This window comes from Mastomys coucha, unplaced genomic scaffold (assembly GCF_008632895.1).
Source record: "Mastomys coucha isolate ucsf_1 unplaced genomic scaffold, UCSF_Mcou_1 pScaffold15, whole genome shotgun sequence".
Taxonomy (NCBI): domain Eukaryota; kingdom Metazoa; phylum Chordata; class Mammalia; order Rodentia; family Muridae; genus Mastomys; species Mastomys coucha.
The window spans coordinates 91312677-91329422 of NW_022196897.1; the positions used below are offsets into that span (position 1 = coordinate 91312677).

The 16746-nt window shown below is 35.3% G+C and overlaps 1 protein-coding gene across 4 annotated transcripts in view; it reads right to left on the reverse strand.

The window, feature by feature from the left end:
• The window catches only part of Elp4 (elongator acetyltransferase complex subunit 4), a 203089-nt gene that overhangs the window by 110129 nt on the left and 76214 nt on the right, over window positions 1–16746 (reverse strand). For all 4 annotated transcript variants that reach the window (XM_031371263.1, XM_031371262.1, XM_031371264.1 and 1 more), the window contains exons 8-9: window positions 9259–9367; window positions 7100–7206 (exon numbers count right to left, since the gene is read on the reverse strand). In XM_031371263.1, coding sequence (XP_031227123.1) covers window positions 7100–7206; window positions 9259–9367 — 216 coding nt within the window. The remainder of the gene's footprint in view (window positions 1–7099; window positions 7207–9258; window positions 9368–16746) is intronic.

Consider the following 16746-nt stretch of genomic DNA (forward strand, 5'->3'; position numbering starts at 1 on the left):
GTGAAAATACTATTACTTCCTCCCTTTTTATCTTTTTTGTGGCATTGGATGCATATTTTATTATGGAAAAATATTCCATGAAACACTAGTTTTTAAGTATGCTAATTTCTCAATTCTCCATTTTTGTATTCTATATATAATTCCCTACTTTAATCAACTATTTTGAAGTAATTAAAAGGTATTTCAAATTTAATTACACTGTATTGTAACTTAAGTTCTGTATTTGATGCTTCAACACTGTACAAAATTTAAGTTCTAAAGTTGATGCTGCAAAGACAACATAAAATAATTTAGAAAATCATAAGATATACAGATATTTTAACTAATTAGGAGCAAGCTAGTCATAATTATATAATTCCTAAGCCTGATAGCTTTTCAGTATAATTTGGCACAAGGAGCTAGAGGATCAATATTTACCATGAATAAGCACAGGAGACTGACTTGGGGAAGGTTACATAACTCTCCACATCTTTTACCTTTTAACAGCAAGATGTGTACACTAGTGCATGTGCAAGATCCCTCCCTATGAGGCTGAGACAGCAATATGGTGCTGTATGTAGAAACATCAGTGATGCCTAGAATAAATGCATCAAATACATGCTTCTATAGATAATTTAAAAAATAGTAGTTAACATTTAACAAATATTTATAGAACTAATAAATATGTATGTTGAAGATTTAGTTGTGACCAAGAATAATATGTCCCTATTTCTGGGGACTTAACATTTTAGAGGTAAGCTAAATAAACAAAGGAGCTAGTAAGCATATAAGCATTATAGCAACATACCTGTCACACTGCAAATTAAAATAGTGTATGTGTTTGCAAATAATACTACATTTCCGAAGGGCCAGTGAATGTTTTCAAAGGAAGGGAACAGAATGGAACATCATTATCCCTGCAGTGAAATGATGTGAGAAGGCCTTGAAAGGACTAGTAGGTTGGATATTTTGGACCTTTGCTGTGCAGGGTACTGAGGGCAATGACTAATTTAGGAAAGTTTGGGACAAAGTATCCACAAAGTTCCCTGTGCCACAAACCAGCTCATGGAAACTCTATTTGTTAAGCATGATTATCTGAGACACACTAGAGGACACACTAGTAGAATACATGATCTTGTGTTCTAGAAATTTAACAATACAACTTGGCAGGAAACTAGGCCAGGTGTGATTTGCCATCACTTGTTTTCTTTTTCTGTCTTTCTCTGACACATAAGTGACATACTGTGGGAGGAAGTGTTTCAGAGCTATTGTGTAAATGGGGTAAATTCTGCTACAGTTCTGTGAAGGCTTCAAGAAATTCTTAAAGTATTGAAATATAATTTTTGTGGAGCCAAATCACAGAATGAACTTGCAGAAGTGTTCATGCATACAAACTTTAGAAAGGAGGAGAAGAGATTTTTGTCTCTTTGCAGCTTTTGACAGCACTCTTTGTTCCATTAGCATGGTCTCAAAGTTGAGATAGCTGAACCACAAGTACTGGGGGATCTTCAAGAATTCATGACTGAAAAGTGTTCATAGATTTGAAATATTTGAATTTGGCTTTGTGAATTCACTAACCAGACCATGCTCAAATTTCTTGCATAAAATATAGTTATGAATAAATATAAGAAAAAGGCAAGGATCTGAGGGTGTAGCTCAGGGAAGAGTGCTTGCCTAGCATGTGCAAGGCCATGGGTTTGATTCCCTCCCTGTATTGCTAAAAAAGAAGGTACAATATAAAACAATAGATTCTGGGCAGAATTTATAAAATAAAGAGCTTTATATAAAGTCATTACAATAAAGATATCATGAGACATTGAGACATTAAAATAGGATTCATTTGCTATAAGTAATTATAAAGTCAATAGCCTCAGTATGGCTAACCACACAGAGACCTGAAGACATCTAATAGTCCAACATGAACTGACTTTGCCTTGCCAATGAAGCAATGAAGTTCTGCCAGGCAGACTTACAGGAAGCACGTGAAATGAACACAAAGGCAAACAGGCTTCCTGCTGCCCTAGGGAGAGTCAGCAAGATGGCAGTTTCAATCATTTGGAATAATACTAAAGCAGCCTTGGGCTCTTCTCAGGATGGAAACATGTCACTATTACTGCAATACTTTAACAAATCAGAATGCAGAGGAACGAACACTTACACAATCCCATTCTACAAAGGGCACTTTACTCAACATCTAAGTGGAAAACAATTATAAGGAAATTTCAGAAAAATTGTCAGCGAACATAAATGACTAAGGGAAAAATGTTTTTTCCCCTTTCAACACACTTAATAGATTTTTTTAAAAGCTTACCACTTAGAAACAATTTCCGTTTCCAGTCTCCTTAAGGAACTATTAATGTAAAGAAACTTAGATGAAGCACTAAGTGAAAAGTTTGGTATTCAGGCTGCCAGGAAGAAATACCCATCATTCCTCAACATAGCACCAGCTTATTGTAAGAGCTGATCAAAAGGAATACGTTTTCACAACATTTATATAGGAAGTCAAAAAATACTTCAAATATTTTGGGAAATTATCTAATCAGCGTACTTTTAGCATATGTCTAATCATGTAGCCATCTTTGGTCAATCATCAAAAAATCAAAGGCAAATTGGCATGACTCAAGTCTAACTTTAATCCCGCATGATTGTGTGGTGTAAGCTTGTTCTGTGTGAGCGCTGCTGTGGTTTTAGCAGAGATTAACCACTGGACCTAAGCTGGCCTCCAAACCTTCCCTGCTGATGCCTCTGGCTCTTTGAAGTCTGACCATCATACCTGGCAAGGCAACAGTGGGAACTAGGACAGTGTCAGATCTAATCAAATTGTTCGCTGCAGCATAGCTAACTATGGGCTTCACTAATTGGCCCAATTGAGGATTATACCTTTTGCTACAGATTCACGACAATAATTTAGTTAAATGATGTCCCCCTCCCTTATCTCTTCTAATTAAGATTCCAAAGTTGGAAGAAATAGGATTAGACAGAGTCTCACAACTGTGTTCCTTTTAAAGTGGTATGCACTTTTGATAGGTTCACTATGGCAATGTAAAATATATGTAATAAGAATTAAGCCAACTTCTAGAGAGTCTAAGAATTTGTGACACTGCTGTTTGCCTAGATGATTAAGAAATTAAAGTGAAAATATTGGTATAGTACATTTAAAATATGTATATAGAAATTACTACTCTTATAGAATGTTAATTTTTATTTGTGTATGTGAGAGCAGGCATGCACTTAGAGTTATATTCACCTTGCCTGTACATGTGGAGGCCAGATGGTAACACTAGGCATTCTCCTCTACTACTTTGCTGCCTTATATTTAGAGACAGGGTCTCTCAATGAACTTGGAGCTTACTATTTTGGCTACACTAGCTGGCTAGTGAGCCTCAGTGATCTGTCTGTCTCTGCTCTCCCAGTGTTGTGGTTACAGGCATGCATGGCCACATCTGGGTTTTATGTGTCTGGGGACCAGATTCAAGGTCCTCACATGTATGGGCAAGCACCCTATCTACTGGGCCATCACTTGTCTTAGGTTTATTTTTGAAAAGTGATTTCATTCAGACAGATAGGAACTTGTATTTAATATTTTAGTTTTGTTATTGGCAGCATACTTTTGAAAACAAGCTAATTTATACAGTAAACAGTATTTTGTCAAGGACATTGTCAGAAAAATTATATTAGATTATATGGCCCAGGATGCTAACACTTACTAAGATTTGGAATTATTTGAGTGACATCATTGTGAATTGATAGGCTAGTTTCCTTCTCTCTCTTCATCTTTGGGTATACTAAACATATTTCACTCCCCTACTTATTATTAAAAACTGGAAAGGCCATAGAAAATAAATACAGAGAAGTAAATCTAGACCTGTTAATCTGAACTGTTAATATTATTATAGTGACTATTAGCCTATGGGACTTTATATTTTGCTAAATTTAAACATTTTTGATAATTCTATGAAGTAACATCAAGCTATATTGTCATATTATCATGAAAACTTACAGCAATAACATGTGGAATTTTGGAGTTAATAGTTAAAAATGAATCTATTCAGAAAATTCACCAGAACAGCTAGTTTATAACAACAGGTTGGTCAAGTATTTTGTGAGGAAAAAAAAAAAGCCTTGGTGGCTGTAGAGTTATTGAGGTCTCATTTTCTTAACTGGGGGCAGGTATCATAAGGCAATCTTGAATAAGCTCAATTTGCTTTAGCAGTCTCTGGTCTCAATATTCAGTCTATAAGACCCAGATACATTAATTATTATGTTTGGACCAGTTCAAACCGCCATAATTGTTCTTCATCTATCTGCTGAACATCAGTAGTTATAGGATGTACTTTTTGTGAATTTCAGCAAATTCAATTGTCATACTTCCCAACTTGAACCTAGAAAGTGTGAAGCTTAGAGCTGAAAAACTGTCCCATAAGGAAGTAAGTTTTTGTAATAATTTTATAGATGCTGCAGCTAATGTAATAATATATTATCACTTGTTAGAAAATTAAATTACTAGAGTGTAAAAGCTGAAAATACAAAATGATATTACATTCATGTAAAATGCTGTGTCTATACCACCAAATTCAATGCAGCCACACTTCAAATCCTAAAAACTATGTATTACCAGTACATCATACTTATAAAGAGTTTAGTTAATGATAATACCAACAGTATTAAAGAAAAACAAATTGCCACACAGAAAGATCCTAAGTTTAGAAAATCAATTCAACTCAGTGCTGAGACCAGTACAAAGTTACACATCCTAGGGAGTGGGGCTTGTGTATGTAAGGCTCCAGTGCCAGCCCTGTAGACAGCATTCTGCTGTGGCTTTCATTGTAATAATCTATTGTGATAAATATTTTCTCCTGAATCAGAAGTACTTGAATGAATATCAATATGTACTCTAAGAGGAAGAAAACACCTTTCTGTCTTTGAGTCACTCTAAGTTGGCAAGTACTGGAGTTGCTTCACCTGTTATACACAAAGGCCAATGGCTAAATAGGCTTTAATAGCACCTCTCGCTCCTCTGCTTTTTGCTTCCATCTACTTCTCCTTTGTGACTCATGTAACTGTAGGTACATCCTCTAAGTCTGCCTGCATGAAGACAGAGCTTCTGCCTTAGCCATTGAGCCAGGTTTGCTTCTGGAAAGACCACACAGACTCAATGCCCAAGACACTACCACTTCAGACTGTGCAGTACAGCTTGCATTTTATTTTTTAATCAAACAGTCAGATTAATGTACTTCTATTACTTTCATCATTTAAAATGGTGTTTACCCTGAATCTTAATTTTATAATGCCCCAAATCCTTACTGAATATTACCTTCTTAAAAAGGTGACTTTATTTTTGTCTTGCTTTCAAATACACCTTCCAAACCACAAGGTGACAGTGATGATTCTTTTAGTTTGTGTAATGACAAGAAGCCTGTGTGGCTAATTGGCATTCTCTACTAGAACCTATTGCTATTCAAGGGACTGGTCTCACTTGACATTACCCAGGTCATTTTTATGCTCGCCATAAGACACTGAGAAAGGTCATAATCAGGATTCACATGATCATCCTACTTGGGGCACAATAACTCTTCCACTGAGGAATTCTTGCTTCATTTGCACATAATAGAAATGACTTGGTTTTAAAAATATTGGGAATGTTGGAAGAATACCCATGTAGACAGAAAAATTTATATTTGAAAAATAAATTCAACTTAAAAAATAGAGTCATACTTTTGCCAGCCAATAAGCTAAAACCTAGTTCTCTAAATGTTTAAGAGGGTAAGTCCCTCAGTATTCTATCAGAAAAGCTGAGACAGTGCTGGCACAGTTACAGTCTTGGGTTCCATTTCAATGGGATCTTTCGAGAAGTAAAGCAAATTAGCTCAAGAATCACTATTTCCACACACTTCTCTTTGGGCTTCAAGTGGCTTTTGAAGGGAGTATTCCCCAGATGAGGAACTTCTAACACTCCTGCAGAGATGACCTGCCTGAAGAACTGGCTGCCTGATTAACTATTAACTGCTCTCAATAGGATTAGATAATTAAGGACATTGATGACCATTAATTAGGAGGAGGGCACATTAATTTGTCACAGGATAGGACCCTTATGATGATTTATAGGTTAGTGCTACTTGTAAACGTGAAGGGACAGAGAAAGAGAGAGAGCCATTAAGTTACCTTATCAAGTGGCCAGCTTAAAGAGGGCAGAGGGTCAGAGAAGGGCCAAAGTGGTCACTTTAAGGGTGAAGTCCCAAACACCAAAGCAGTGCCAAGCCACATTGATGATCTTTTGGTGATGAAGTTAAAAATATGCTAATTTATTGGTGGTAATTCTCCCTTTTTATGGTTTCAAGCAGTTAAGACAAGTGGCCTGCTTAAGAGCTTTTCATTTGAAAAGAGATTAAACAAAATGGTTTGTCAAGGCAGTTTGGCTGTTTTATGTCTTTGTTTAAAAAAAAAATGCACCAACTATATTGATAATTATCACACCACCCAAAGCCATCTCTCTGAACATTTAATTCATTAATAAATATATCAACTCTAATTGCTTAATAGTTCCATGTTCATTTGCTCTTTAGCAAGATTGAGCTGAAATAATTCTTTTGTATTGCTTTCTGTCATCCTGCTTGCAGAAAGGTCACAAAAATGCACATGTAAAAAATTTACTTACAGTCAGTAGTATAACTCATACCTTGTTTAATTCAACATTTAAAAAATTAAATGTAATCTCCCTGATATTAAAAACCAAACCAAACCAAAGAAGACAAAGAAACCTTTATGAGGTGGGGATAAAACTTGCTATCCATACACAGTTGTGGGTAGCATTCATATCCCACACACAGTAAGCACAGCTCATTAACATTTAATTAAATGCTTTTGAAAGCCTTGGAGATCCATGTCATATTTATCATTTGAGTTTGGAGCTTATTTTTAATAGCTATTAAAGACGTTTTTTTGTTCTATCTGAATAAAAATGCATGATTAGAATGGAGGAAAATATAACAAAAATTAGTCTGTTATAACAAAAGTAATTTGGAGCCTGAAATATGTTTAGATGTTTTATTACAGTGAAAGTCAGGCATGAGGGGGACCATTTACCTTAAGATAGCAAACTAAAACATAAAAAGTCTCTTACCTCAATGGTGAACAGCTTCCTTTTTAACTTAAAAGCTAAGTCTTTGACATCCGATTCATCACAAGTCAAGTTATTAAGCCGAGGAATCTTCCGTACATGGATCAAACCTCATGGAAAGGAAATTAAAAGAGAAAGCCTTAAGTGCTGTCATCAGAGGCATAAATTAAGGAGTCTTACGGCAGAATCTGTACATTTACACACAAGCATCCTCCCTTTAAAACTGGAGCTGACTACCAGGAGCAGTGAAGCAAATGGCGTGATTATACTCAAGTAATCAAGCAGAATAAGATAAACAGAAATCCTTGAGCGAGGAAAACTAATTGCACTTTGGTACAGGAGTACAGATGTAAAGAGGGACCTTAATACTTGTCAAAACTACAGCCGGTCTGCGTGTGATTTTCTTTCGTATTTACAGTAAGCAAATATGGCTATCACCTTGCATGCTGCCCACAGCACCACTCAACAATCTTTATTTTATTAAATGCACCAGTAAGCAGCCAGCAAAACAAGGCTTTTTGGTTACTGATAACCTGCAAAACACCAATAAAAAGTATTTCACTTTGTGCATTGAACAAACTATTGAAGAAAACTATATTTCAGCATGGTCTAGGATCAAACATTCTGTCTGCCATCCGGAACCCCTGGTTTTTATGGCACTTTAGGCCCTTATGTGGCCATTAGAAGCTCTGCAGCAATGCTAGGTAAACCGTGAGCTCCGGGCTGCATCAGCAGAAACACTTGCTAATCTCTACTGACAAGGCACTGGATGGCTTTTGTGTAGTTTCTGACTGCACTAGGGGTCAGTTCCCACAGATGAAGACTTGGACAGTTCTTCAGCATATCTTTTTGCCTGACTCAGCTCATATTTAAAACCACCACGTCAGGGATACTGATCCTCCAACATGGGACAGGAGCCACCAAATGTCAGACTGGAGTGGACAGACATTATTACGGACTGCTTGCCTCTGTGTGTGTGTGTGTGTGTGTGCGCGCGCGTGCTAATGTGTGCATGCATTCAGATTTAGAGTATGCTACAAACATTTTCTTCCAAGTAATTCATCAAAATAAATATGGCTACATTTCAAATACAATATGGTAATAAATTATTTGAAAATTCCATAGAATGTATTTTGATCATATTGACCACCTACTTCTCATTAATAGCTCATAACAATTAAATATCTCATACATACTTATTAATAAGTAAAGTATGCTTAATAGGAACAAGGACAACACATCCTCATGTACATGTGCTTGTTAGGTAATTACTAAGATAGGAGGCCTTATATAACTTATTAATTATTTTATTCTCAGATCCTTTTTATTATAAGAAAGTTTACAAATATAAATTACTCATTATACATGAGGAATAATTTACTCATCCAGAGATTTAAGAATCTCTTTTTCAGAATGACAGTTTAACTTTTGAAATGTTTTAAGCAAAATATATTTAGAATATAAAACACAATTTCAGTTAAGTTTATAAATGAACACTTACAAATGATAATGTAACTTATAATGCACAAGGCAGGAGGTTCAATGTCCACCATCAAAACCAAACCAAACCAAAACTGTAACAGAGTAAAATGTTCAATTCATTTTTCTGGGTTTATGTCAGGGTGACAAGGAAATATGTGTCTCCCTTTTAAAGTGCTAGTGCTGGGGACTGAACCTACATCCTTTGCCTATTGGGAAAATGCTTTACCAATAAGCTACATCTCAGTCTCGGATGTACCTCATCACATAGCTAGGCTGTAAACTATAAACCTGTATATAGCACAGAAATGATGGTATATGGTTACAGGGTGAGTATCTGTTATTTAAAATGGTTAAGAACAGAGGTAGTTCATATTGTGCATCTTAAAATTAGGGACATTTGTAAATATACCTATTTCAAACATGGCTGATTTCATATAAACCTTAAGGCACTGGCACACCAATACTCCAGATCCAGGGTTTGACTACTTTCAGTTTTCATAATCTGCAATCTTAGTTTGACAAATAGCTGAAATAGAAATATTAACTGGGAGGGAAAATATTTCAGAGCAGAATAAAATAAACATTATGTTATAGCACATGTTCCAATGAGACCAGAAGGATGCTTTGAGGTATGTGAGAAACACTCAGGACTATCTTTTCATGATAGAGAGGATCCTTACCATGATAATCCTTAATCAATGGGTTGGTCTCTCTCTCTGAACCAATAAAAGATTCCAGACCAACCACTGTATCTGACAAATTTCTCACACGAGTAGTAATTGCTTTATTCTGAAAAACATGGAAATGGAATACTCATGTTATAATTAATTACAAAATAAAACATTTACACACTGCTACCAGTGTGTAATCTTACATATCTTAGTGGAGGTAAGAAACATTAATAAAGAAAAGTTACATGCACTACAGTCTGACAAACAGATGAAAGTCTCCTAGTTGAGTGATTCGAACTGCATAGGTATTCTATGTTAATCTGAAGAGTTGAAGGCAAGGCAAACTTCATAGGAAACAGTAATTATTATTCCTTTGGCCTAATGAAGGAGGCTACACTTTGCTTTTCTCATTACTTTGCTCCTGTGCACTGGAGAACTTGGCAGACAGTGGGACTGAGAAGGATAGATGGCACACAGCAAGCATGGTGAGAGGCTCACTGCTGCCCATCAGCTTGGACTGGGTCTCAGTCTGGTAACACCTCAGGTCCTGCGACATATTCCAAACATGGGAGGGTCCAGGTAAGGGGATGTAAAGTGGCTAGTTCTGGAATCTCCCGTGCCCCTTTCCAGATGCTGTCACATGACTCTAGAGCAACAACAAAGAAAGGCAAAGAAACTGTGGCTAGCACTGACCAGTGGCCCACACCTTCTTCCTGAACACAGTGTGAGACGACTCCAATGTGCTAAGCAGAATAGTTTAGGAAGCGTCCTGGCGCTGGATGAAAACAATACATAAACATAGTTTTAAGCATAGAACATCCAGTTGCTAAACAGTAATGACCCAAACCACTCAGAATTCACTGCCAGGAAAGTAAAATCACTGACTAGCCAGTTGCTTTTGCATTATTTTACTTCATGGAAAGTCAGTATTCCTTGTAGGGTGATTCCTGGTAGGCTGATAAGACTGAAAAGTTTAATTATATAACACAATACATCAGGGCACTTATGCTCTACTGATACAGATTTGTTAAATTATTCTTTGTGAATTTTTGGAATTTTGAAACTCTCATTTTATATACTGGTAATATCCACTAGTTTAAAAGCTAATTTTAGAAGAAAAGTATAAGAGATATAAGGCAGTCAGGAAAACTGGTCTGTTTGCTGCTATGTGTGCTGTTAGAGGAGAGACCACAAAGATTCTCATTTTATAAATGTTTCATGATGACTACCAGGCTTAGTGCTCATCTTGTTTCTTAAGTGCCTTTGTGAAGAGTGATATCAGGATGGACAGTAAAAGAGGGTACGCTGATACTGTATGATTAAAGGGACACTCACAGTAGACTGGGTCCCAAACATTCTGCTGAAATGGTTGGTTACCTCAAACTCTAGGTAGTATTTGAAGCTCCTCCATAGGAGTGCATATTGTGAGGAGGGCAATTCAACCTCTCATCTGTGGTCTCAAAAGGAAACAGTGTAAACAAAAACTTTCAATTATGTGGACACACTATAAAATACATATAATATTTGCAAATGGCTATTTTTCCTAAGGCAATTCTTCAGTCAATGGTGAGAAAATAATCCAGATTGATTCCTTCCTTTCAGTGCTGTGCCACAGGGGATGGTAGTCCTCCAGAAATAACAGGGGCTTCAGGGGCCAGAAACATGCTCCTCTCAATATTCCGTCAGCCAAAGACCATTATATCAAACTCATCCAGGTTGGGTTTCAGCCAGTTATTCTTCACCCAAACAAAAATGTCTGCCAGACATTCCAACAGCTGGGAGACAGTTCACAATGAGTCAACTTGAAAATGATTCATTGTGCTGAGTACTGAACAATGTTGGGGTGGGGGTGGGGTGTGGCTGGGTTGGTAGTAAAGGGTGAGAACAAGTGGGAGATGAAGAAAAGCCATGTGGTTCCCTATCAAGAAGAATCTTGGATAATAACCAGCAGGATCCTCTCATTTCATTTTTAGTATAAATTCAACTGAGAAGAGTACTAATGTTACGGACCTTCAGATGAGCAAGCGCTTGTCAAGGCTACTGACAATATTTCTTAATCTAAAAGGTCAGATTTACTTTTATCTTTAAATAAAAGACAGAGTCTTTGTGTCTAAATATCTAGGTTTGTTAGAATTCACCTATTCAAGATTTCAGGCATATCAACTTGGGTCTTCTCAATTAAATAATTCACCAAACTGTAAGGTTTAAAGATGGATTGATTTCTCTTCTAATTCTGTTTTAACAGTAAAGAAGTACTATATATTTAAATGACTAACCCAACACTGTTATTTCTTGCTTTCATTTAACCCTAAAGTTAACTAATAAGACATTGAAAGACATCATTCTTTTCAGTCTTTTAAAACACATCTTATAAGCAATAAGTTAATTATACTGACCAAAGAAAACTAATGGATTCTAAATGTAAAGCAGCATGTGCAGCCTGAATTCAAAGTTTTTCAGAAGTATGTTCACTTACTCATGTACTTTATTTACGGCGATAAATAAATATTTATTTATCTAAGCTCTATATTTATGTGACTGTTATTAATTATAAACTAAAATCTATCTAAAATCTATCTAAAAAGGTTTTATAAAGCTTTAGGCCAAGAAAAACATTTATTTTGTTACCATAAAAGAAGTTATATTTAACAGTGACCTTACTATATTTTGCACAGCTACTCTGCAAAAGTTGGTCAGTGTAGCTAACCAGACTGAAAATTATAAAGTATCTAAAAACATCTATAGAATAAGAACAATGGAAAATTATAAAAGAGTAACATCTACATTTCTGGTTGAGATAACCTATTTATAGGAACAAAATATGTTTTGGTATGATAATGCAGTTTTTTTTTAAAGTTTAAAAATATGTGGTTGCTTGTGTATATTCAAGATTCTTTTAGAATATGAATCATTGATATGATATTATCTTTGAGCCATGTTTATAAGAAGGCCCCTCAAATCTCTGTATTAATACTAAATGGCCTTTTAGATGAAGGAAGGTGAGTTTATATGAGAACAAAAAATGCATGTAGAAAACCCTTTGAAAGCATAATAGTCATAGTTCAGTTTGTCGGGAACACACTGCATGTAAAATCATCATTATATGGCCACTGGTACTCAGAAACCTTCAGTATAGTGACTATAGTGGAGATCTTTACATAGAAGTTCTATATTCTTATCTTTTTGGACTCTAAACAATTTTATTCATTGGGAAAGATGTGAAACTTTCTGATGTTTAGTTGAAAATTAGGAAGTAACGGAGTCTATGCACCAAGTCCTAATCCACATATTTAACATCATTCCTATTTTAATATTTAAATTACTAAATTAAAGTTTCAAGTGAGAAATACTTAAACAAGGTTACCAGAACTTAGTCATTATGACTAAATTAATGGATATAGTGCACATGTGCCATAATGACATCACCCAAATATGTACAATGATATTGCCACCCCTCCTCCTTGCCCATCTGGATAGGAAATCTAGGATGACTCAAAAATCCTTCTTATACTAGACAAATCTCTCTTTGCTCCTGGGTGAAAGTTGTCAGCTCTGGATAGTAGCCAAGACATGACTCGGAGGGAAGCCAGATCAGAAGAGAGTTTTAAGAGTTTGCTGGCAATCTTAGATGACATTGTTATAAGTTGTAGAAAGGGTCCTTAAAATTTTCTGTTTTAGTATAACTTCTTAATTCTAGAAACTTAATGCACACTAGATCTACTGCACGCAAACGAGGCCAAGCTGACTACCCAGCTCTCTGCCATTTTATTCTCACTTAGACTTACAAGAGCCTGGTGAGTTTTGCTTTGACGGTTTGCTTGCGTTCAAAGAATGGTAGCACATTTTTATTTAGAAAATTTCAAATCCATTAAAAGAATTTTAAGTTCTCAAAGATTAATTTAAGGCTTCACTTCAACTCAAAGCTCATAAAGCTAAAGTAGCCATTTTAAGATAAAAAAATCCAACTACTGTTCTATAAAGCTTCAACAACTGTTCTAACACAAGATCTTAGCTATCAGCGACAAATGAACATTTCCTTACTTTGATGACACCAATTAGCACAATATAAAGGATACAATTTGTAGCAGCACAGAGTAAATTTCTCATAAATATTTTAACTTGAAGATTAAAAAGTTAATTAATCAGCATTTTAATTTCTAAGAGACTTCAGAGAAATAAAAAAAAACTGGCATAAAGCATACATACAGTGTGTCAAGAATAGTCTTAGGTTGCTCCATTTTAACTATCTAAGAAAGATAGCAAAGAATTGAGAGAGGAGGGCTCTCATTTGAGGACAGTGTGAACATCACATCTGGACAAAGCACAGGTCCAAGTAGAGAGAAGGAATATTGAAGCTCTTTTCTGTGTGACGACTACCTGACAGGAGGTGTGCATGTGGATTTCCCACAGCTGAGCTTGGTATACAGAACCTCTTCTGAAAAGTGTATGTATTTCTTTGTTATGAAATCCATCACTAGAGTTCGATAGGGATAAATAGCAGTATTTGAGGAAGAATACATTCCATACTTCTTATATGCTAATTCTATTAAAGTGAATATTATAGAACAATGATTGTGATGATTTTATTCATTATTTTTGAGCGGTTTTATCTGACAAAATTATACTAAGTGACTTACAATGTCTATTAAATTAACTGTTGCAGATTTAATGTGTTATTGAAGCTCACTGTTTATTTTAGAATATAAAGACAACTTTTTGTAATTTAAATGGAATCTATCTCTTGATATCACAGAATAACATTCATACAAGAAAGTAATAAAATAAACATTTCCCCCCCTAAAGCTTAAAACATTTCACAAAGGACCTTAAGGACAAATCTATTTTAGCTTAAAGGAGAAAGAAATTGTTGATTTTTTTTTTTAACAATACTAGGACTTGGCAATGAAAACATGTTTTTGTGTGTTCTAGTAGATCAACTGTGTGTTCTAATTCTGTTTTGAAAAGGGGGGTTCTTCATTTGCTTTAGAGCATGATCTTAGAAATACCATTTGTTTACACTGACAGAGTAGATATATATGAGTTTTGCCTTTTTTCCAGTAAACATTCTCTTAAATATTAACGGAACATGCTCTGAAGGCTTTCAGAAATGGGATACAGAAAACATGATTAAAAAGTAGGCTAGAATAAATAATGACATATAGTATTCAAAAACAATTTTAGGCTTTCCCAAAAACTTTACATCATCTAATTTTACATTATGGAAATTAATCTGATACTTGGTTCTTTACGTTTTGTTCCATGAGGGTCTTTCAAGTGATATATTCTACTTTACTTCTTTATACTTAAATCCCTTAGAATGCAATCACAGACATCCCCCAGTGTCCAGTTAGTGTCTGTGCTGCTGTGGCAGGTTAAAGATACTAAAGTTTAAAGTCAGCTTAGAATAATACCACATTGAGCACAAAATGATAGCCTGTCATCAGGAACAGGCAGTCAGAGCCAGGTCCAGATGGGAGACTGGCTGGGGAAGGCTGAGGCAGGTGGGGAAGTGACAGGAACCTGACAGAAGACAGGACTACTCCCTCTGCTGGCAAGGACCTCACCTGCTTGGTTTTCAACTCATAACTAGCTTTTCTTTCATTATTTAAGATATAACCAATAAATTATTTAAGGTGTCCCCTTTCAGTCTTCTGTATCCACACACCTTCTAATACCTACTTTTAGCAAACGAATTTTTCTAATATGTAAGGATCCAATGTTTCACCAAGAGGTCTAATTATTTATCTTGTAACTTAATTACATTATAAGCAGATCTAGAAGTGCTTTATAATATAAGCTTTCTAAAATTAATTATGCCCTTAAATTATACTTCCTTATATAGCTATATCTATATACACTCATATATGATTTAAAGGAAAAGTCTTGGGTTATAGACTTCTCAGTCTTTTCCCTGGCTCTGTGTAATGCTCTGTAATGAAATAATATAGAAATGAACCATATAAATCAACTATACAGGGAACAAGGAAACAGCATGTCACAGCAAAACAGCATAGATGTACAGAGCCAGACCTATCTGACAATCTAATGATCTGAATGTACAGATATTATGTACTAATACTAAGAACTAATGATTACACAAAAAACTAGTTAAATTTTACGGAAAAATTATCCGATATTTGGTTTTCAATGTAAGTTAATAGCTGCAGCAAGAACATTTAGTAAAAATCTGGTCTAAGATTTTGGCCTACAACCAGAAGCTCCCAGAACAGGAGGGATCAGCTTTTTCACCCACTGTTCTCATCTGAATCCTGGCTTCAAAGCTATTCCAGCTCCCAGCTTTCCAGAAGGCTCCATCCCAGGAATCCTTGCCTGCCATTTGGTTTGCTGCTTTTAATCTCCCAGGACTTTCTTAGTGGCTCTACTCTGCTGAACTGGCACTTGCTTCTAGAAGTGAGTTATTATTAAACCTGTAGGTCAATTGTGGCACTAACAACTCTGGAAGCTTTCAGACATAGTGTACAATTTGCTGGTCTAATTAAATATTAATTCTAAGTGTTACATTTTGTGGCTAAGAGCTTTTATTTTCCATCATCAGCCTGGAAGAGAAAGAGGTTACAAGGCTAATTTAATCTCTCCCTTTGTACTCCCCAACATTAAAGATTAACTATGTAGGGTATAAAAACATTATTAAAAGAGCTAGAACTCTTTATATAATAATAATGTAATTAATAGCAAAGGGCTAAAACATAACATCAGGGCACACTATTTGACCTGGTACTTAAACAGCTGGAAAACATCAATAGTAACAAGCATATTTTGTCTTAGCATAAGAGATAACTATATTTTTTTTCAAGAATACTAAGTGTTCTTACAGGAAAGGCAAAAATCTGAGTAAGTTAAAAATAATTTAAAAATCTTCATTTTTTTCCACAGGGATTTTTCAGATAGCTTGTAACACAAAGGATAAAAAAATTAATGATTTTATAAAATAAATGTACAATTAAACTTTTAATTCTTTTTTAAATTAAAAAAAACATGTAAAAATAATGTAAAAGACTCTTCCGTCATTTATTTTTCTTCTTGTATCCAGTTCCCATATATTGAATACACAGGGCCCTCCCTGCTTCTGCTTACATGAAAGCTGTGTCTGTGCCTAGGCTCTGGTCACAGTAAAGGAGATGTGGTCTAGAAGCCTTAGCAATGACTCACTCTCTATCCTCTGACATACTCCACTCTTTATGTAACTGAGGAATTTGAGCTTAGCCCTAAACAGCCCTTTAGTTAAGAATTGCTAACACAGGACTACACATCAACCACAATGCAAAACATCATCCCAATTGTTTAGGGAAAGTGGAAATCAGTCCAAAATGATTACTTTCTTTATATTGTACTGAATATACTTTAGGTAGATGAAACATAACAAAAGGGTTCTGAATGGTATTTTCCCTTTTCAATATGAACACATATCTGATTAGCAATTACTACATCCTGCTCTTATTTAATGTGTATAACTATCTTAAGACAAAATGCTCCACT